Source organism: Rhinopithecus bieti, unplaced genomic scaffold, assembly GCF_001698545.2.
Source record: "Rhinopithecus bieti isolate Rb0 unplaced genomic scaffold, ASM169854v2 scaffold_70290, whole genome shotgun sequence".
Lineage (NCBI taxonomy): Eukaryota > Metazoa > Chordata > Mammalia > Primates > Cercopithecidae > Rhinopithecus > Rhinopithecus bieti.
The window spans coordinates 327,392-351,620 of record NW_016826320.1 but is presented as its reverse complement, the minus strand read 5'-3'; the positions used below and the strand labels follow the sequence as shown (position 1 = coordinate 351,620).

Sequence of the window (24,229 nt, the reverse complement as noted above, 5' to 3'; positions counted from 1 at the left end):
CCAAACTCACAAATATATCAGTCAAGCAATTTTAAGTATTTTTAAGTGATATGAAGAAGATAAAATAATAATGGAATCTAATGATGGAGTAGAAGGGAGGTGCTTTAGCCTGCGTGGCCAGGGAGGCTTTCCGGCAGACGTGACATTTTAGTAAAACCTGAGTAGTGAGAAGGGACCTTGGGACAATCTAGAAAAAGATCTAGGATCTAAGGACCAGCAAGTGCCATCTGCAAGGTGATGAGCTTGGTGGGTTTCAAGACCAGAAAGCAGTTCCATGCACATGCGTGCATGTGCGTATGTGTGGTGGGAGCACAGGGAACAGGAAGGCTGGAGATCATGTAGAAATAGGGAGGTGGCCATGGAGGAGGGTTTGTTGGTGGGGATCAGGATCTTGCATTTTAGGGAGGTTGCAAAGAGATCTATTGGAAATTTTTGAACAGGGAAAAATTACTTAGCCAGATGAGCTCTTTACAAACATTTATCTGGATGCAACACAGAAAATGGACTTTTGAGGGGCATGAGTGAAAAACACCAAGGCAAATTAGAATAGCTTCTGCTAAGTCCAGGTGAGAGAGGAAGGTGCTTGAGGTGGGATTGCAGTAGCAGACGAGAGAGAAGGGGTGCGATATACATTTTTTGAGGAAGTAGTGATGGGATTTTCTTATGGTTTAGAGTGTTGTGAGGGGGAATTAGAGCAATCCAAAATGACTCCAGCTGTGATGGCGAAGACTCAGCCAAGAAGCAGGTTGGGGAAGGGGGACCACCAGTGGTTTGCTTGGTCCTGGTTAGTTTGGAGACAATTCTTTGTCTCAGGTAGAGGTGAAGAGGCAGATGGAAGTTGCAGTTTCAGGCACAGGTTGAAGGTGATATGTACACTTACATTCACCAGCTGGTAAATATTATTTAAGTCATGGGACTGAATGAGCCACGGGCCCACCCCACCCCTCCACCCCTGCCTCAAGCAAGGGTGTATAGATGGCGAACAGAGGAGGGCACATGACACGGACAAAGCTATTGTGGCATTTGCTGGATTAAATCCTGGTCAGTGAGGTCTCTGGTCGCAGAGTCAGTGAACGATGCCGCAGCTAGTTACTTAGTAAAATTTTCATCTCTAAGAAAACACGTTTTCAGGTTCGACGAGAAGTTAGTTGGTAGAAATAAATCATCAGCTTAATGTCTTCAGCTGGATGACCTGTGTGTCTAGCATGGGTCCCAATCCTTAGGCAATAGACCATCCTTGCAGAAGTGAGGGGACAGCAAGATGAGCCTGGGTTGTAGGGCCAGGGACTTAGCTGTTAAAATTTTTACTTCTTCCATTTGGCAATGGGACCTCCTTGAGTCCTGACTCTACGTCTGTAAAATAGCAAGGAATGAGAATGCTTATCTTACAGGTTTAGTTTAGGAAACCTGTAAAAGATGTTTGAGTACTGTACATAACCTACTTTGCATTTTTTGTATCTTTTTTATTGTCTACTTAGTGAAATCTTTGATTTTTATAGGATATGTCTTGGTAATTTTTATTTTAGGATGAATTTCTTATTTTATTTTAATATACTCACCGAAAATGATAATTAATGCTCTAGAGGTCTGACTTTTTTTTTGAGACCAAAGATTGTGACAAATTTTAATTAACTCAAATGTATCAACATTGACATGTCTAGTCCATTGGATTTAAGAGGTTTCATCAGATATACACCATGTTATTCCTGACTAAAATCTGAAAACATCACATCAGAGGCCTTTCTGCTAAATAGTCTAGTTTATCTAAGCATATTAGCAGTCTATTTACTGTAAATTTATCTGATATTTTAAGGTATTTGTATTTCTTAGCCTAAAATTATTAATTCAGTAAGTTTCTTTCTGCTGTGAATTGTAATGTCCTCCCTTTTTTGTCCTTTGACATTTCAAGTGGTTCCAGCGAATTATCTGTGCTGGAATAACTTATCTGACCCCCTCAGGGTTCGTACATTTGGTTATATCTTCTGTCTGCTTTCATGTTTCCAGGTCCAGGGGACCCTCCCTTTTTTTTAGTCTGTCTGGCTATAGTAATCCCTTCATACCTTTGACCATTAATTGGAAAATTATGACATTTAGAAAGGACATTTTTCAAAACCATGGGAATCTTTGTATTTGGACCAGATGTTAAGAGAATTTTAAAAGAGGGATAAAACATCTGTGACAATGAATGGCAGAGTCATAGAAGAAGAGGGAACTTGGATAGCATTTTAATGGAAGTGCTAATACTGTAAAGAGGTACAGAGGTAAGGTAGAGAGGCACATGTGGATTTGCATTCTTTTTCTCCATCAATCCACTTTTCAGGTGTTGATTGTTTGTCTGCACTATGTCCAGTACTGTCTGGAGACTGAGGCTTTCATAGCCTTGTTTTAGAAGGAGGCAGATACACAGGTAATTGTAGTTCAGGATGATAAAGGCTGTAATAGGAATAAGAATCAACGTACAGTGGGGTCAGATAGGGATGAGAGAAAAGTGGGAAAAAATTCATAGAAGGCTCCTTAGAGGTGATGCTTAAGGGTTGGGATTAGCAGCAAGGAAACTCAACAACAACAACAAAAAATGGCTGAAATTGCAGAGGTAAGAACTACAGGATGTTGGTCAGGATGGAGAGGAGGGCCTGGATTCCAGAAGTGGGTAAGGGAAGGATTGTCAAGACACTGACAAAATGAGGAGTGAGTTTTGGGAAAATGGAGGAGGAGGGAATGGTGGGTGTCCCTTGAGCTCTGAGTTGACTGTCTGAGCGATGGTGTAGTTAGTTATGAGAGGAAGTAGACACAAGGGAGACAGCTGTTGAAGACAGATAACGAGGTCTGCTTCAGAGTAATTACACTGGCTTTTTTATATAAATACCTGTATTTTGATGTAAGGGTCTAGATTGTATACAGAGGTTGGGGAGAGGGTCTAGATTTGAGAGCCACCAGTTTTTACAGACCATGTGAAATCACATGAGTCTGAAGAAAAGGGCCTCTGAGAATGTGTAGATGGAGAAAACAATGAACATTCGGAAGAGATTGGCGTGTACTTTCACTTGAGGAGAATGCTAGATGTGAAGTAAATGCAGGGAGATTGGGGAGTTACAGAATCCAGGGAAGAGAGGATGTCAGGAGATATTCAAGGAAAGGTCAGTGGTCACAAAGGCCATGGAGATGACTAGTTGTATAAGCTCCCTGGATTTCACAAGCAGGAGGTGATCAGTGATATCGACCAGACTGATGACAGTAGAAGGGTATCATCTTTTCTTCCCACTGTGGTAGCGTTGCTTTTCTGTTTGGGCATAGACTCCACATCGTGCGGTGGACGAGAGAGAAAATGGCGCTCCATTCTTGTACATCTTGGCTAAAAGCGAATGAGAGCTATGAATAGTAACTTCATATGGTGAGCGCCATTTATAACTGGAATATTTTAGTGTGTCCACGTGAATTTCCTGCCCTGAGGAAACGTCTCTAGGTAAATTCTTTCGAAATTGCCCAGGTAGTTACATTGCCTTGAAAGCCCATTATTTAAGTACTTTTTTCTTTTTTTCTTAGAAAGGGCTTTTGTTGGTTTAGCTGACACAGAAGTAGATTGAATGAACTTTCACTTAGTTTTAAAACCTGCTGACAGATAAAATTAATATTGCCTTTGTGTAAATAATAATTTTATCTAATGGACTTCATTTATTTTTATCGTTCCTCCAGGCGATCTGGAGCTAAACAAGGGGAAGAAGACAAATGTGTAATAACAATTCGCTTTGAAGAGAGATATAAAAGAAGGTCACTGGAGCCGAACCATTATTGAAATATATAAAATAGTTTAATGTTTGCTTTTTTCCATTTTATATCATGAGGTCCTTTTATATAGCCATAAAATTCCATCTCCTCTGAGTTCACATGTGATGAAAATCTGTGAGTAACAAAGCCAACTTCTTCGATTACCTGAAGGTGGCAGTGAGTGGTGTTTCTGGAGTTAAGGGTGGTCCATGTTTCAGTAACACATTCCTAAAGATGTTTCCCTGATTCATTTATGACAAACTTCTTTCAGCTGAAACTTGGCAATCAGGACACATGGGTTAAAATCATATAAAAAAGATCTTGTTTCTTGATAAGTGCACTATAACAATTGAAGAGATGTGATATATTTGTGGGAACATCCTGATTCCCCTTATGGGCTCAATGTAATAAGAGGAAACCTTTAATTTCACTGTATTTCCCAAATAATAAAATGTTCAGTTATTGTTTTGAAAAGATTAGAAGAATCTATTTACTTGAACGTTGCATTAACTTAACTTTATTGTTTTATTGATTCTTCATTTAATTCCATTTCCTGCACTGTACCTAGAATATCTGATACAGCAGCAAGAAAAGAGCATAGATTCATGTAATACATTCCTTCTAGTCCTAAACACACCGGGGCTGTGATTCTCCTGGATTGTTTATTCCTGCTTCATTGAACACTCTAACTTGAACCTCTTTAAAATTGCGGTTTCTATATTCCCCCATTCAGGAGGATTTCTTCCTTCTTTGTTTCCAACAACTGTGCTTCTATTGCTACTTTTATTTCATAAATATAAAAAGAGATTTTTCTTTGTTTGACTACTCTGAGTTGTGATCTGGGAGTCCTGGGGCTACCGTCCTCTTCATCCTCACTCCTATCTTAGAAAGCTGTACCTTGTCCACAGAAGAAATCCTTCAATATGGCTGGATTAATACGGATTACAGACACCCTGGAGACACTGCCTGTTTTCATGCCTTAGGTTCGTCCCTAGTTATTTTCGCTAGAGACAAGACTATGCTCCTGGTCTGGGAGTGATCAGGTCATGTGACCTTGTGACCACAAGTATGTGGTTTTAGAAGCTTGAGCAGGGAGCTCAGGCTGTAGAATATAAATAGCCAGAAGGTAGCAGGACCTGTCTTGATGTGGCCAGTCACTGCACCGTTGATCTCACATGCACTATTTAATCTCTCTGAGCTACAAAGAGGGAAGAGAGACTAGGTGATTTCTCTTTCCTCGTTCACTTTCCAAATTCTGGGAGTCCTTGAGTCATTTCTTGTCTCAGATGTACCAAGGGCCTAAGCCACCTCACAATGGGCTCACTCAGTGGCAGGGGATGGGTGGATTATAAATGGCCCGTAGGACACTAGCTCTGTTTTCTCGGATTCATTCAGGCAGCCAATTCAGCATGTTGAAGCACATACACTTGTCATCGGAACGGTGTGTAGATTGTTTACAATGAAAGAGAGAAGCAAAACTTAAGACTTAGAAACACAAAAGGTCTGGGTCTATCCAAGGCAACCTTTCACATGGAAGCAGTGGTGTGGCAGGCACTCTGATGTCCAATCTGGGTTTCTGGAGAGGAGCTGCTACTGTGGCTGGTGTCAGCCACCATGGTGTGATCATGGAAGACAGTCTGTACCTGGAGCAGTGGGAGGACTAGGCCGATGAGGGGCTCATGGCATCAGCAAGGGTGCAGATGTGGCTACTGAGTGTGCAAGGCTGCCTCTGAGGACCCTGGTGAGGCGAGAGGGACCACACGGAAGGTCTTGCAGTGTGAGTAGTGGAGACAGATTAAGAAGAAACTAATTCTCAGCTATTCCTGGAAAAGCATGATTTTTTTTTTGAAAGGCAGAAGCTAAATCCTGAGTTCTTGAATAGGCAGGACTATTTACTGGGCAGCAGCTGACAATCATGCACTGGACCCCATCTTTGGCTCTGACAGGATGTGTAGGGCATGGCTTCGGGGTTGGTTGGTTTGCTGGAATGATTCTTTAGTAGTTCTGCTGCATTCAGTCTGGGAGGGGACTCCAGTTTCTGTGTGAGCAGTTCATCTGATCCCCTAAAACAGGGGTAAGAAATGGAAAGAACAAATGCAGAAACAAACATTTGAAAAGCATGTTCCAGCTGGGCACGGTGGCGCACGCCTGTAATCCCAGCACTTTGGGAGGCTGAGGTGGGAGGATCACGAGGTCAGGAGTTCAAGACCAGCCTGACCAGCATGGTGAAACCCTGTCTCTACTAAAAACACAAAAATTAGCCAGGTGTGGTGGTGTGTGCCTGTAATCCCAGCTACTCAGGAGGCTGAGGCAGGATAATTGCTTGAACCCAGGAGGTGGAGGTTGCAGCGAGCTGAGATCGTGCCATTGCACTCCAGCCTGGGCAACAAAACTAGACTATGTCTCAAGAAAAAACAAAAACAAAAACAAAAACAAAACAAAACAAAACAAAAAACATGTTCCAACTCTGCAAATCCTGGATGTTATGTTTTTTACATTATAACAAGCCATAACTGTTGCTAATTAAGAGACACACATGCAGCAATCGCCTCTAATATTAGCTTTAGCCTTTTGGTACTAAGGATGGTCCTGCTGTGGCATGCATGGGGCAGGACTTCCTGAGACATCTCTGAGGCCACCTCACTGGGTCAGCTCCCTCACCTGACTCAAACTTTGTCCTCTTGCCAAAGGAAGTCTCTAATGCCATCAAGTAGGGGATGGGCCCAGGAGGGGTTTGTGGACTCTCTGGACTGTAACAACAGATTAGGCTATATCCATCTTCATGATAGGCCTATAGCTCAGAAGAAACCCAGCCTCTTCTGAAAAGTACATTAAGCTTATGTTGGATCTGTATTAATAACTGGTTAGACACTGTTCCCTAAGCAAAACGCCTCATGGAAGCTTTTATTCCTTTGATTTCTTTTTTATCTGACAGCATTTTTTTTTTTTCCTAAAAGGAGCAGTTATTTTCTGTCCCCAAAGCCTATTCAGTTTCAGTTGTAGCGTGGGAGTGAATGAGAAATGTTATTTATTGCACAAACACTTTTATACAGAGTTGTACTTATTTAGATCAAGCTTATAGAGATATCCTCCTACATCAGGAAAATAAAAGGAAGTTTAGGGGTTTCAGGGGTTTTGAAGTAGAGGCACCAAAAATGCTTATATGTTGTCGCCCAAACGGGCTTTCTAGAATAAATCTTCATATTGGCAAAATCATTTGTTTCATATTAACTCACGTCATGTATTTTATTTTCTAGAGTTGGTAGGATGATGTTAGAACAACTTTGATCCTTTGAAAATTCCTTCATAATGTATTTCCCAAATGTAGCACATAGTTGAAATTTACAGGAATTTCATATATTTTGAAATTTTGCCTGAATGACTCAACACAAATTTAGTTTGGTGTTTTATATAAGCATATTTTGAATAATCTTTCAAGTCATGGCAGCTCTTTTAACTTCCAAAGAGGGAAGTTATCTATGCATGTATGCATATGTATGTATGTATGTATATATGTATGTATGTATGTATGTATGTATGTATGTATCTATCTATCTATCTATCTATCTATCTATGTACCTACCTACCTACCTATCTGTAGTAGAGGTTCTCAACCAGGGGCAATTTGGCAGTGTCTGGAGACAATTTTGGTTGGCACAAAGTTGGCCATGGGAGGGAGGTGTTACTGGCTCTAGTAGGTACAGGCCAGGGATGCTGCTAAAGGCATAGAATAGCCCAGAACACAGAATTATACGACTAAAATGTCAATAGTGCTGAGCTTGAGCACTAAAAGCCCTGGTATAAATGTGTTCCTCCTACACCACTGAGAGGCAAGAGCTCCATGATTCAGTACAAGATGGACCTGCTGAGTCCAGGAAGGAGGTACCTGCTATTTAAAGCTGAGTCTATTTAGAGGAAAAGACTCTTCAAGGAGTTAGCTTTCCATGGTAAGCTGCTCAAAAAAGCCCACGTCTCTACATGAAGACTATAAATGCCCTTTCCTGTCACCATAATGACAGTTTACAATACCTTTAGTTTAAGAAAAAAGGTAATACGTTATAGTCTGAAAATTGTAAACCTCAAAAAATTACCTGTTCTCATTAAATGTTCTTTCCTAACATGACAAACATGTCATTTCAGCTCATCACCCTCAAACTACGTGTTCCATTTTAGCTGCTGTTCTCCGTATGTGTCATTTCCCCTCTTCTCTAATTGTCGCTTTCCAAATCCCAAGGAAAGAGCATTTCAGACCCTTGTGTTATTTTTCTCTTCCTTTCATTCAGGAGGCAAAGATGTTAGGGCTTCTAACGTCACATGTCTTAAGATCAGAGTGGGCGGCATATTGTAAATAAAGGACAGTTTCAGTCACAAGCAGGTCTGGATGATGCCCTTCATCAGTAGCAGAAGGGGAATCTATCTTGGCTTAGATGTGCACGTTGAAAAACTGTGTGTAAGAAAAGAATGTACTGTTAGTCCCTAGTTGATTTGCACTCATTCTTGGAGATAATGGCAGGACAGTGCTCCAATCCATCTCCATGATGGCTTGCTGCTCTGTGAGAGTGGACTTATCAGTGATATGGCTCTGGGTGGCTGTTGGGTGCCAGGCATGGGTGTGAGTGCTTGGCACCATGCTTACTACAGAGCTAGCATGTTTTAAGGGTTGATTGCCACCTCATCATCCTTCTCCTTTTATCTTCATCATTGCTGATCTGTTTTGATGTGTTACTGTGTGACTGTGATAATTTATCTGAACTGGTATGGGTGCCCCAAACCTCTTTGCTTTTAACAGAATGAAATCACATCTAAAGCACCTCTAACAAGTGTTTATTTTACAATATGTAATTTGATAAAATTTCATATCTTAAGTCTCAGGTCAGGAGGCTCAGAAAAGATAGGCTACTTCATCTGGTTACCTTTAGACTGGAGTTCTAAAGCAGACTCCGGTGTTGCACACTGTAACTCCTTTTCAAAAGTGAAACTCATACTTTCAGTGTTATAACCCAGGGTCAATGAGCATTTGCTCATTCTTTGTCCATTACAGTGCTCTGTGCTTGGGCAGGGATTGTGAGCTGGTGGATAGATGAGCCTCTGGCTCTCCGTTTTCCTCCCTAGCCCATCCTCCACCTTCATGCTCAGCATCTCTTGTTCCTACAGAAGCTATACACTTCCCTTGTCTTGATTTGCAGTCTCATTACCTATTTCTCTGCCCAATCTGAATGTTTTAGTCAATGGAAATGTTGTACAATTCCTTCCATTCTTAAGGACCCCAACCTCCTGCCTGCTCTGAAGTTCTTGGTCCTGGTGAGTCTGTACTTGGCTTCCTTATATCAGCTCCATGGTTGCTACTTATGGATACAATAGGCCTTACCTCATGCTGCTTGGTTCCTTTGCAAATTCTTACATGCTGGGTATGCAGTTGTCACTCAGTAAATATTGAGGGAATGAGAGACTCTAAACTCAGCTGGACCTTCAGGTTTCTGGTCAGGTTTATTCATATTGAACAAACCTCTATGAAATTAACCCATAATTTTTCTACTCTTCAATTTCAAAATTTAAATTATCATGTCTTATCCTTCCTCCCCATTTGGTTGACTCAGAAAATACAGACTGTGAAATTTGATACACCCTCAAATCTATGTTTTCTTTGTCTTGAAATCTCACCATTTGTTCAGGTGGTAAGCACTCCTTTTTAACGAAGGCTTCTTTCCTTTCTTTCATTTTCTTTACTGGAACCCTAATAGCTTTCCACCTCAGTTTTCTCTGGATTTTCTTCCAATTCCTCTCTCTTTTATGTGTGTATTTATCAATTACTATTATTATTATTTAGAGACAAAGTCTTGCTCTGTTGCCTAGGCAGGAGTCCAGTGTCACCTTCTCAGCTCACTGCAGCCTTGAGCTTCTGGGCTAATGCAATCCTCCTGCTTCAGCCACCCAAGTAGCTAAGACTACAGACACACACTACTATGCCTGGCCAATTTTTATTTTTATTTTTTGTATAGACAAAATCTCATTATATTTCCCAGGCTGGTCTCGATCTCCTGACCTCAGGTGATCCACCTGCCTCAGCCTCCCAAAGTGCTGGGATTACAGGCATGAGCCACCATGCCCGGCCAAGTGTCTTAAACTTAATGCGCGTGCGCGCGCGCGCGCGCGCGCGCACACACACACACACACACACACACACACACACACACACACACACAATTCTAATCTCATCTAAACAAAATCCCTCTGTTGATTATCCCATTAAAATGAATGGGCCGGGCGCGGTGGCTCAAGCCTGTAATCCCAGCACTTTGGGAGACCGAGACGGGCGGATCACAAGGTCAGGAGATCGAGACCATCCTGGCTAACCCGGTGAAACCCCGTCTCTACTAAAAAATATAAAAAACTAGCCGGGCGAAGTGGCGGGCGCTTGTAGTCCCAGCTACTCGGGAGGCTGAGGCAGGAGAATGGCGTAAACCCAGGAGGCGGAGCTTGCAGTGAGCTGAGATCCGGCCACTGCACTCCAGCCTGGGCGACAGAGCGAGACTCCATCTCAAAAAAAAAAAAAAAAATAAAATAAAAAATAAAATGAANGGAGGCTGAGGCAGGAGAATGGCGTAAACCCAGGAGGCGGAGCTTGCAGTGAGCTGAGATCCGGCCACTGCACTCCAGCCTGGGCGACAGAGCGAGACTCCATCTCAAAAAAAAAAAAAATAAATAAAATAAAAAATAAAATGAATGGCATCACAATCCTTGAAATCACTTACATTATCTCTCTTAAGTCCATCGCTGTCTCTGCTCTGTGTTCCCAAAATTTAGCAGATTATAACAACTACTCTTTTATTATATTTTACATTTGTGGGGTCAGGAGTTTGGGCAGTGCTCAACAGAGAGATTCTTTTGCTCTCATAGTATCTACTGAAATTACTCAATGGGTTTCAACTTCACTCATGGCTGGAGAGTTGGGCTCATGTGTGACCCCAAAACTGGAGCACCTAAACGTGTTCTCTCTAGCATGGCCATCTCAGTGTAGTTGGACTTCTGACCTAGTGTCTCAGTGTCTTAAAGAATGTGTTCTAAGCTGCAGGGTGTAGCACATTGCCAGGCTTTTAGGGCCTGGGCTTGGAAACTAGCACAAGATGACTTCTGTTGTATTGAAATGAGCAGAGCAGTCACTGAACCAACCCAGATTCTAGGTGGAGAACATAGCTCCACCTCTCAGTGTGAGGAATGCCAGATCTGTGGCCATCTTTAATTTGCCATAGTTTCCTTTACCCACAGTCGTTGTGTACTGTGTTTGCCTTTTTATTCCCATTGACACCACCAAAGTCACTGCTTCATTTATTTCTCTTCTTAACAATTGGAATGGCTCAAATTGACTTCTCCATTTCTATGCTCTCATCTGCCTAATTTCCTAGGTACACTATTGTGATAATGGCCTTATTAATATTAATAAGATCTTCTAACATTAGTATACTATGGTAGCTTGTTGCCTGAAAATAAAGACCTCACACCTTAGTGTAGTTTGCCTTCCAAATCTTAACCTACTCTGTAAGCTCTTCCTAATGCTTCCCTTTAAATTTCCTGGATCGAGTATGGCACACCATTCCTAAAACATGTTGCATACCTCTTCCTCTTGCCCCTCCAATGTGCCTTTTCATTCTCTTCCCTGGGAATGGAATGTCATTCTAGAAACCTCCATCTGTTGAAATCCTCCTTATCCTCCAGCATTACACTCAGATTTGAGCCCCTCCATGGACCCGTCATAGATCCTTCTCTGTAGCAATCGCACTCTCCCTTGACTCCCACAGCACTCCTGTTCTTTTAAAGATTTGCTAACAGCTTGGATCATAGTTATTTTTACAGGCTTATATTACTTTAATGCTTGTTAATCATTTAAATTGTTCATAATCTTTAAAATTTCCCGGCATAGTACTTTTATTTCACCCAGTAGGTGCTCGATATAGATTTTATTTGATTCACACTTGATCTCTAGCCAGATATTTTGCAGGCGGATTATCTACAATTTTAAAAGGTTATCCTGCATCACAAAATACAGAATTTAGCAAATCGTGATGATTTGTTAAAGTTGCATAGCATAATATTCATCAGTTTATTGGTAAAAGACAATGGCCATGGCCTTCTTAAGAATAAGTCTTTTAAATGTTAAAAAGGGATGGGCAGGTATTTGTAGGGTTTCCACATATAGATCTGTGTTTGCACAAAGGGTTAGGACAGGTGGCCAAGGGAAATCCAGCCAATCCCATCTATGAATCTACATTCCTTCGGAGTGAGTGTGATGACAGTACAGCTTAAGCTTGAGCATTTCTCGTTTAAAACAAATGGGCTATGTCATGCAATTATTGGGAGAATGAGAGGTCTGTATTGAGATACACACACTCACGCATGCATTCATACAGCCTGGGATATGACGTAGACAAAATATGCTGGTCTGAGCCCTCCAAGCTCTCCTCTAGCTCAACAAAGTGTAACCTTAATGTTAGTGAGGGAGTTTTACCAGAAGACCATCCACCGGAAAATGAACTCACGGTCATCCGATTCTTCTCTTTTGTGTGTTTTAGGCACTTTCCACACATGAGGGGAAGAAGAGCTTCTGTTTAGAAGACACGAGCCCAGAGTCAGAGGCCCCTTGCCCACCATGAAGGGAACCTGTGTTATAGCATGGCTGTTCTCAAGCCTGGGGCTATGGAGACTCGCTCGCCCAGAGGCCCAGGGTACGACTCAGTGCCAGAGAGCTGAGCACCCAGTCATCTCCTATAAAGGTAAGGGACCAGCAAGCACTGAATGCAAAGCTGTCATCTAAAGGCACATTCTGTATTTAGTGATAGAAGATAATAGAGCATCACAAATGCTGTATAATCCAGTGACTCTGGTTTTAGACATAGTTTAAAATAAAGGTAAAAATACAAAAACCTCTATCATTAGAATTTCATATCCGGAAACTGATCACTACCCCAAGAGGGATCTAAGACAGGGATTACCAAGGTAAAAAATCTCATTGTTTCTGTTCACCTTTATTTAACAGGTACTGCAGGCCTCCTAAGTGTTTGAACCAAAGGATAAAAATGTGACCATAAAAATAACAACAAAACTAAGGAAAGCCTAAAATTCTTCACTATGACATTTTCCTGCAAAGTGTTAGTCTTGCCACAAACTTACTCCTTTGTTTCTATCTAGCATTGCATGGCAGCAGAATTGATTTAATGTCCCACATATCTCTATGGATTGGTGGGATTACATAATTAATCTGTATATCCACTCATTCATTCTTTTATTCATTGAAATTTATTTAAGGTCCTTCACATCCGGGCACTCAAGCATTCAGAGTGGAAAAGAAAATAGACTTTGTCCCTGTCCTCAAGGAATTATATTATCAGGCTAAATATGATGAATCAGACAATGTATTTCAGTAATTCATTCAACAAGTGGTTTTATATTTTGTTGCTTTTAAAACTTGTATCAAACACTTTCAAATATCTACAGAATTAGAAAGAATAGTCTAAGGAGCATGCAGCCTCACATTTATCAATTCATGGCCCATCCCCATGCTTTTTCATCTAAATTTCCACTCATGCTTCATCTCACATCCACTAAATTATTTTGGAGGAAATTAAAAAAAAATCAAATAATTTTATCCATCAGATTTCAGTTTATAATGCTCAAAGATAAGGAATTCAGTACCATTATCACAACAAACAAACAAACAAACAATAAATGATTTCATGACATCATCAAGCACCCAGTGGGCATTGAGAGATCTTTCATGGGTTCATAAATACTTAGGCATCTTTTGGCTAGTTAAGTCAAATCAGGATTTAAGTGAATTCCACCCACTGCCATTGGTTGGTATATTTCTTGAGTCTCTTTTACTATTTTACTTTTATTTCATACCCTTTGCAAATTACAGAAACCAAGTTCTTTGTCCTGGACAGTTTCCCACAGTTGAATTTCGCTCATCGCATTCTGATTGTGTGGTTCAAATATTGCTCTTTCCAAAGATGTCTGTAAATTCCTAGTAGTCTCAAGACACCTGCTGAGATCCAGGTTTGGATGTTTTTGTCTTGACTATGTCATGGGTAGTGCTGTGTACTTCCTTCAGGAGGCAGAGCATATCCAGCTGGGAAATGATCAGTCATTGATGATCACTGCCTCAGTCTACTGATTCACCCATGGGTACACAACTGGGATTTTCTCATTTTATTATTTTGCTTGTTTAGTGGTTAGAATACTTCTATATAAACTATATTTCCTTCATCAACTATTTGAATATCCTGAAGGTACACTTTATGCAGGAAAGGCAAAATAAATGGTCCCCATCCCCCACCAATTTATACTTTTTTTTTTTTAAATATACAAGTATGTTGGTTCTTTAATATCCCAGAGGTCATTCATTTGTCATCCAAAGGGGATGGATAAGATGTTATGTTTGACTTTTTCTTATTTTGATTATTAGAATTATTATTAATACAAGAATTTTAACATATTTGATGTATTTTAATCCATGTAGCTTACATCCTTGTACACGGTGAAATTGCAGCATTTTAAGCCCAGAGTAACCTCTTGAGAGCGGCTTCTGGATTCTTCTGACTCCATCCAAGTCATCTTTGAGAGCTTCTTTGCTCTCTGGGTTGATGAAATGTTCCTATTCCTTTTACCTATTTCTTTCCATAGATCTGGGAATCACTGATTTCTGGATGCTTTGAGCACCAAATATGCCCACAGGTCTTCTCAGTGGACAGTGCTAAGAAAAGCATTTTAAAAATAGACCATAAGCTTCTCCCGGTACTTACAATTCATCTCCAGGACTCTAGGGTCTTTGTTAACTTTTCCCATCTTAGTGCTTATTTCTTCCTTGCACAAAATCTCAAGTCTCTGCAGACCAACCTAATTATTTATTTGCCTTTTTTCGTTAGTACACACTCAGTCATTTTAGAATAACAGCTCCATGCAACCCTAGTTGTTTTTGATTATTGAAAAATCTTTAAAATGACTTTTTTCTCTCTCTCTTTTTTTTGGTCCTCACAGTAAATATTTCACTGGAAAATTCTAGCAAAATTAGCAAAATTACTGCTTTAAAATCAGTAGAAATAATTTCTTTCTGCGTGGTTATGCCCCCACCCCAAGACCCAGTTACTATCATTTGTTTAATTTTCTATTGATTTTAGAAATTCTTAAAATTGACATTAAGTTTTTATGCAGTGTTTCAAAGTCAAATTATTGAAGCAAAAGGTGTTCAAAGGAATCTAGCTTCACTTCCTGTTTTCTTGATCCTATCCTAGAGCTCTTTCTGCATTTAGCTATTTACGTATATTTTATGGGTTAGGCTACTTTCGTAATAGAAGCAAAGCAACACACACACACATACAAACATATATTTACATTATCTTTTCTTAGATGAAAGGTGGCTATTATATAGACTAGTCTCTGTGTAGCATTATTTTAACCTAATGGTATATGCTGGAGTCTACTCTCTAGAAGAGTGTAGAGATTTATGTCATTTTTTTTTTTGGTAGCTACATAGCTTCCACTATGTGATGAGCCCTAACCTAATCAAAAACTCCTTATTGAGAGATGCTTAGGTTATTTTCTGTCATTTGTGACCATGGATAGTGTTTCAGTGAGCAGTGCCTCCTGTAAACATTATTTAACATTTTTGCAAGTGTACCGTTGAATGAGATTATTAGAATTGGGATTTCTGAGCCAAAGGGTGAATGCATATGTGGTTTTGGAAATGTTGCCCAATTCTCTTTCATAGGGGTTGTCCCACTTTGCATTCTAGTTGCCCTGGATATGAATACCTGTTTCTCTGCCGCCTTTCCTGCAGAGTACACCATCAGGCTTTGGGATCTGGACAAAACTCAATGCATAAATGGTGTCTCAGTGTATTTCTATTTGCATGTTTTTAATTCTGAGTGAACATTCAATGAACATTTAGGAGAAGCCTGTTGTGTACAGGGTCTTTGCTAGATATTGAGGAGATCGAGAAGATGCTCAGTTCCTATTAAAAGGGTTTAGACTATTTTTAGGAATGGGAACCAAAAGGGCCATTGCATAACATTCTGTAAAGGGTCCTAACAGGTGCCTGTGTTGGGTGCTGCAGATCCTAGGAGAGGGGGCTCTAAGCCCACATCCTGGGCTGTAGGATGGTGGTTGAGGAAAGTTTCTAGGATGAAGCCATGCCAGAGCTGCATCCCAAGTGATTGTTAGAACGTGTTTACAAAACTTGTGAAAGGAGAAGTTTCCATGGAGAGGAAAAGAGCAAGTGATAAGCCCTGAAGTGAGAGAGGAAACACTGCAGGTCCTGGCAAGCCCCACGTACAGGAAGTCAGGACATCTTATTTTAAGATATGGAGGAGGAGGTAGAGGGCATGAGGTCACATGGCAAGTGGGGATTCAGAGGTGCCTGGCATTGGAAGGCATCTGAACAAGTTTATCCTTTATCTGGAGGATGACAAAATGCTGGCAGGGACAACCCATTCTGAGGCTGCTACTGAGACCAACGGGAGGAGGAACTGCATTAAGGGAAGGGAGGCAGAAATGTAGAGAAGAGGTGGATTCTGGAAATTGGAAAGGAGTGTGGTTGAGGATTAGTAGATGTAGAGCAGGACCGAGGAGGAAACCCTGACTGCAATCCCCACATTCTTGGCTGTTGATTCCATATAGAATCAAGAAGAGAAAGCAGATATGAGGGGTGTGGTGATTTTAGATGGAAAAGGCTGAGTTCCTGTGAGCCACCAGATGGAATTATCTAGTTGAGAGCAAGCCTTCCTGAGAACCAAGAAAGGGGATATTTTCAAGAGGGCGGTGTCCAGCAGAGCGTCAGATACTGCAGAGTGTTCAAGGCAGGTGTGTGCCAGAGGGAAGAGTGACACACTTGTCCTGGTTTTCCTGGGACTTTCCTGGTTGCTTCTGTTCTGGAAAAGCCAGGACAACTGGTCACTCTGAGAAATTCTGTCAGCAGCACTGTATTAGCTGCCTGGGGCTGCTGTAACAAATTACTACACACTAGATGGCTTAAAACAACCTAATTGTCTCTTCTTGCATTTCTGAAGGCCAGAGTTCAAAATTACGGTGTTTGCAGGTCTGTGTTCTCTCTGAAGGCTCTAGAGAAGAACCATTCTCTGCTTCCTTCTAGTTTCTCATGGTTGTCAGCAATGTTTGGCATTCCTTGGCTCGTGGATGCATCACTCCAGTCTCTTAGTCTGTAGTCTCATGCTATCCTCCCTCTGTGTCCCTGTCTTTCTGTCTTCTCTTTTTATAAGGACATAAGTCATGTTGAACTTAGGGTAAACCCTAATCCAGTATGACCTCATCTTAAACAATTCATCTGCAAAGGTGCTGTTTCCAAATATGGTCACTTTCAGAGGTACCTGTGGTTAAGACTTCAGTATATCTTCTGGGAGGACACATAAAAGGCAGCATTTATCAGAGCAGTTTCACCACAGGGTTGGGGGAAGAAACCAGATGGTGATGTGTGTGGGGATACATCAAAGGTTAGGGACGATATGATAGATATAAAAGGAGAGAAGAACTCATGTCAGTCACACAGGGACATAAGGGCAGGGAACAACTTTTAAAAGAGCATGACTTAACCATCCTCAAATGGTGATGGGAAGGAACGAGGTGAAGGAAGAGGCTAAAGAGAGAGGAGCGGGGAGATGATTGTTTAAGCAGAGACCCCAGTGCTGTAGGAGGGGATAGCAACTGGGAACAGGTGCCCAGTTAAGTTATAGGAAGCCAACTCCACCTCCAGTGAGCCTGGAGGGCAGGAGGCCAAAGCACCCAGGATGCAGGAAAGCTGGTGGGTGGGAGTGGATGCAGGAGAGGAAGGAGTTCCTGAGGATCTCTGTCTTGGCTGAAGAGGAGTAGGTAGGTCCCAGGTCAAGAGAACAGGGCCTTAGAAAGGAAATGCTTCTCTGAGGAGAGAATAAAACTTTTTCACACACACACACACACACACACACACACGCACACACACACACACACAATGTCATGTGATGTTATGGGCCCACTCAGGCCTTGAAATGGCTCATGTTACAGCTGAACAAGTGGCCTCCGCGACTCCCCGTGAACACTTTTTTGTAAGGCACCGTTCCAAGAACCTTTGAGAAAGCAGGATGAAACACTGACCAGGGGGAAATAAAGGAAGAACTAGATAATCTTGACTTAAAATCCTGTTTTCCATGCATGTTTAAAATATCGTGATTGAGTATTATGAACTGGAGGCATTCTGCACAGGATGCTACTGATGAAGGACTGGATGCTAACAGAATGTCTTCATGGAGCTTAGAATGTTCTGTCACAGTCTTGATCTGATTTACCTGGCTAGGCAGAAGATGCTGGTATAATCTTTTTTTTCCAGCCTCTGTGAAGTATTTGCCACTGCAGGCGCCTCCTGTCTAGTGGAGTTCATTGCACAACACACTTTTACAGCTTGCTGTGTTTGCAAGGTTACTTGCTTGACTGTGTTTTCTGGAGTATTTATCCCTGATTGTGCAGTGGCTGCTAAAACACCCTGACCCATTACAGATGCACCGTTCACACGTATGTCCTTGTCATTTGCTTAAACGTCTATTTCAATAAAGAGGGAAAAAAATCGTGACCCTTCAAGACAGCGTGTTTCTCAGCATGCCTACTGAGTCTCAAAACCATCTCTGAAATTAGTTTTAAATGTTTAATGTCTACTTAAGGCGAGGTGCCATATTCTGGTTTTGTTTGTTTATTGATTAAAGTTTACTCAGTATGCTGGCTATTTAGAGAGCAAGCTCCTGTTATAGGAGTTGGTTTGTGGAAAGCGATTTCACATTATTCACAAAGAAAGACCACCAGTGATGTGAGTCATGCTGTACTTTGCTTGGGTCCTTCGTATGACTGATTTGGAGGCCTTTCTTCAGGCTGTTAGCTGGCAGCATTTAGCATCAATGCCTAAGATTACTCCTACCTGCAGAATCAGGCAGGGCCCTATCGATTTCCATTCCCAGGTCCCAGCGATCTTTATCTTTAACTCCTTGATGTTCCTGTTGAGTGTCCTCCTACTTATGGGTTTATTGATTGGCCTGAGAATTGTTCTGAAACTCATGGAAGAGCTGCATGGACTCATGATAGAGGATTTGCAATATTTAGCTCCAGTGCCTTGGGAAAGGCATGGAGGGAATTGAGTTGACTGCTCTAGCTTGGGCCATCACTGGGACTGGGCTGGGGGTTGCACTTGGTTTTCTGCTGCTTCCCTAAGAATCTCGGGTTTTAACAGCTGCCTTTATCCCTGTATGTAGTCTTAGGTGATTGAAAAAGCAGTGACTGAAAGTGACCAATTAGGATTTTAAACTTGGGTTTTATTCCTGTATCACAGTATGAATGATTATTTTTCATGGATCCTATATTTTCCTTTCAAAACGTATCATTGTATTACGTTATATTTGTGTGTGTTGCACACATTGCTTTGTTAAATGTTGACAGGAAGGATATCTGATATGTTTTGTAACTCTGAGTTGGCTCTTGTTCGCATTCACTCACTGTGCCCCCAGCCCCTCTCCCAGTCTAAGAAAGCTCTTTCTGCCCTTCTCTAATGTGGCCATGTGCATATTACATGTTGTCATCATAACTGCCTTTCTTTCCTGTTTTCCAGTCTTCTGTCACTCTTCCCTTGACCCCTGTGTTGTCCTGTGGGCCGCTGGCATTGTTCAACCTGCCACCTGCTTCTCCTGTGGCTGGAGAAGGCGTAACATGGGCAGTGTCAAGCACAACAAACTGTAACCTCTCAGAAAATGAGGGGATGCTGGATGAGTGAAGGAGATGTTTCTGTGCTAGGCTCCATGTGTGTCCACAGCTCCATGTGTGTGACATGGCTCCATGCATGTGTGTCTCATGGCTCCATGCATGTGCCGTGGTCCCATGGGTCTCTCACAGCTACATGCATGTCTCATGGCTCCATGTTTGTGATTCCATGCAGATCCCACAGCTCCAGGCATATCCATGTCTTTATGTGTGTCCATGTATCCCTGCATCTTCCCATCCTTCCATGTGTGTCCACGGTTCCAGGCATGCTCGCAACTCCATGTATGTATGTCCCATGGCTCCATGCGTGTCCCATGATTCCACACATATCCCATGGTTCCACTCATGTCCACATATCCTTTCTTGCCCCATGGCTCCATGCGTGTCCCACAGTTCCATGCCTGTCCCACAGTTCCATGCGTGTCCATGGCTCCATGAGTGTCCCATGGCTCCATGCATGTCTCATGATGCTCTGTTTCCTCTCTGGGTTTTGGCTGTCTGGTGTCTAATGCACCAAGCAGTTGTGTAGAGTCATGGTACTGGCTGAGTTTAGCCTCTTCATTAGGATACGGCAACCTCATTGCCACAGGAGGGGCTGCAGTAGAGGATTCCTTGAGTCCCTCTGAGATTCCAGAGGTTTCTGAGTCTGAATATATAAATCTTGGGTAAAATTGCTTCCAGTATTTCTCTCTGTTCATCTAGTCTCAGATCTACCACTCTGACCTTTAGAAATCATAAATGTGTGTGATTGCATGATAATGTCCTACTTTCTCCAAGGAGGAATTAAGAACATTTATTTTAATTAGAAACAGATAGCATGACATTATTTTTAATATTTAGTTTTAATATTTTCATATGAATCTGGTTAACATATAGGAAGACACTGCTAATTGTTGAAAACTCTCTTGAACTCAACATTTTCTCTGTAAACTAAAATTTACATAAACCGAGTGTGATCGTCACTTGTTTCACTATAGAATATGACTTGTCCTCCTAAGAGTTTACTTGGGGAGGAAACGTGTTGTTATGAATCCTTAAATATCCTTTGTTCTGTGAATAATTTGTCTTTTCATTGTCATGCACATGACTGGATGTTTTATGTGATGTAATGTCAAAATCATCTTGGCAAAATATTCTAATCTATTTGCAAAGGAACCAGCTAAGGTATAACCACATTGCCTGCTTTTTACATTAAAAAATGCATTTGGGGATACGTTTCTGATTTTAAAGTATGTTGTCAGTTTTCTGTCTGGAGAAATGAAATATTTTTAAAAAACCACTTTTCAGTCGTGTAATCTAGGTGTGTAATGATTATTCAGGAGTGCACAGAGATGTTAGGAGAAAATGCTGCATGTAACCACTCTAAGTTATTAACAAAGAAAATTGGTCTAATATGTAGACTGGGCTTTAATGTTGTTATTGATCTTTGGCTTATGAGAGCTGAGAGGGTCCCTGTTGTGCATTTTTGTAAGCAATAATTAGACTCTGATGAAAATGGTTTATTGAGTTTTGAAAGTTATTAATAACTTTCATGTTACTTTTGCATTCTAGGGCCACTAATTAAATAATTTTTTTAAGATTGAATATTTATATTTTATCTTCAGGTAAAATTTCAATTGTTTTTTGGTTGATTTATCTCAATAGGGAGATAGATAGTTTTTATTATTTTAAGTCTTTGAGTGGATTGCTTTATAAGTAAAGTTGTGCAATGTGATTGAGTTAAAACTGGGAATAAGAATTTGTAAAATTAGAATCCTGATTTAAAATAGTGTTTCCATTTGGCCTCAAATGGTATGTTATTGTATTTTATTTATCTTTAAGTATATTATAATCTTTCTAAGCATTAAATGGGCAATTCATCTATTTCTCATACTGAAGGTAGATAAAAATCCCTATCTTATGTACAGAGGAAGAGTTGGAGATTAAATGTGGGGTGAGTAACGTTTTAATTAGGCAGTATTTTTCTTGGATTATGTCCTCCTGTCTTCTCTTTATATCAAAACAAGGTAAGCCACCTTGGTTACATTTGGGAGACAAAGCTTATGCCATCTCTGGTGGACAGCAATGGTGATGTCTCTCTGTTACCAGCACAACAACAACAAAAGAGTGCATTAAGGTTTCCAAATCTTAATTAGCTTGGTTTTTAATTTAATCAACACTTTAAATTTGTATTGTCTTGAATCTTTTTTATGATTGACTCAAGAGGGGCTGGGAGGTAATCTCTAGCTTTAGGTGGAATTATTCTTTATCTTTTGCTCTCCCAATTCCTTCATATGACCCAGGGGCAAGTCTAATCACACATGTTCCATGAGTGAGAAAGTATTCTTATTCATAATGAAGGGCCCATTATGAAGGACAGGATGAAGACTCATGCTGTCATCCACAGTGATGTTGTGTGCTAAAGCACCAAAATGAATGGATTCCTCTAATCCCCACTGTAAAAAGTCGGGGTAACAATATTTGACCCATCCTACCCTGAAAATACATCTGGGTATGCCTCAGAGAGGCTGCAAACCCTGTTAACTAAAATCAATGAAGCAAGACCCTGACGCCAGGAACAGCTGAACAGAGTGCTCATGGCAGCTCCCAGAGGTGATTCATGATTGTCATTCTCATTTGTATGTTTGATTTTTTGCGCCACTCAATTCTCTGGCTTCAGCACAGAGCATTACTTATTTAAAGATGAAAGCAGAGGTCCAGTTCGTTAATAATTTACTCAATATTTATTAAGTGCTTATTATGTGCCAGAAATGGTTTTAGTTACTAGGGTTACCCTAGGAAGTAAAACAGAAATAAATCCTGGCCCACACTGAGTTTACATTTTATTAGGAGAATCAGATAATAATAAGATATAGACATGTAGTAGAATTGGTTACATAGTGATAGGGTTAAGGAAAAACAAAAGGCAGGGAATGGGTTAAGTGAAGGAAGGAGTTCACAACTTTCATCATGATAACTAGGTATGCCTCTAAGCTCCACCACTGCCTTTTCATTTTGGCTTGTTCTGCAGGGAAATGCTGGAAGACCTACACTACAAGAACTCAAAACAATGATGTAACTGCATGAGGAAAACTATAAGGCAATGAACAGAAAGCAGAGATCAGAAATAGGCCCACATATACATATATATTGTCAATTAACTTTTAATGAAGAGGCTATGGTAAATCAATGAGGAAATGATAGTCTTCAACAAGGAGTACTGGAAAAATTGTACATCTCTCTGCAAAAAGTAAACTCTAAATATTGCTTCACACAATATACAATTAACTGATAGGGATGATAGACCTAAGGTTAAGAGCAAAAATTTAAAAGCTTATGGAAGAAAACATATAAGAAACATTTCCAAAAGTTTGGATTAGGAAAGATTTTTTAGCTAGAATATGAAAAGCACATACCAGAAAATTTGATAAATTTGACCACATTCAAAATGGAAAGCGTTTTCTCTTTGAAGACACCATTAAGAAAATGGATAAGCAAGCCATACACTGTGTGGGAATATTTGCGAAATATTTGATATACATACACACACAGAGCGAGATACACACATTTACCATATGTATATGTGGTCTTATGCCCAGCATATATAAAATCTTAAAATTAAGAAAACAATGTAATTTTTAAAAAATGGACTAGAGATTTAGACATACAACTGCATCATGAGATACCTCCACACACACTGTAGACTGACTAAAATTAGAAAGGCTGACAATACCAAGTGTTGACAAGGATATGGCACAACTAGACCACTTGTTTTGTTTTTAATAATGCAGGATGATGATACATGATAACGTATCTACTTTGGAAATGTGACATTTCTTCAAAAGTTACACATATACTTACAATAAGTCCCAGAAAATCCACTCCTAGGTATTTTCCCAAGAGTAATAGAATATTGAATAATGTCTACAGAAAGATTGTATCCAAGGGTTTATAGAAGCTTTATTCTTAAAAACTCCAAACTGGAAACAACCCAAAAGTTCATCAATGGAAATGGACAAATTAATTATGTAAAATGGAGAACTATTGGGCAATAAAAAGGAAATAAACTACAAATACAGAGACCAAGCTGGATGAATCTCAGAGTATCATGCTAAATGAAAGATTCTAGATACAGAAGACTATGTATTCATTATCTCATTAGGTGACATTCTATGGAAGATAGAACTGTAGCAGCAGAATACCTATTAATGGCTGCCTGGATACAGGGTCAAGGAGGAAACTGACTGCAAGGTATATGAGAGATTATTTGAGTTGCTGCAAATATTTTATATCAAGATGAAGAGGTGGTGACAGGTTTTATACATTTGTTAAAAGTCATTAAATTTTACATTTAAATGAGTAAATATTATTCTATCTAAATGGCACCTTTATGAAGCTAATTTTAAAAATTGTGTTAGTCCTAACTCAAATGAAGATTCAGAAACTTGTCAAGAGTGTCGAATGTAGCAATCATATTACTTTAGAAATAGGCTGAGTTTGTTAAGATACAATGCCACATCTTCTTGAGCATCAAGTCCAAGCATTATGTGAGAACTTTACCATGTGAAAGATAATTCTGAATAATGTGTTATGTAACATTTAATAAGACCTAGGTCTGTGTATGTATGTGTACATGTTTCAGCAAATTACTTAAAATCCAAGATTATCTTTAATGAAAATTCACCATAGACTGTGATTTAGTCCA

General features: G+C 40.3%; 1 protein-coding gene across 1 annotated transcript in view; it reads left to right on the top strand.

Annotated features, from left to right (window-relative positions):
* SEMA5A (semaphorin 5A) overlaps positions 1-24,229 on the top strand; it is a gene marked incomplete at its 3' end in the record, with an annotated part of 517,268 nt that overhangs the window by 165,748 nt on the left and 327,291 nt on the right. The window contains exon 3 of the mRNA XM_017863400.1: positions 12,333-12,533. Coding sequence (XP_017718889.1) covers positions 12,410-12,533 — 124 coding nt within the window. The remainder of the gene's footprint in view (positions 1-12,332; positions 12,534-24,229) is intronic.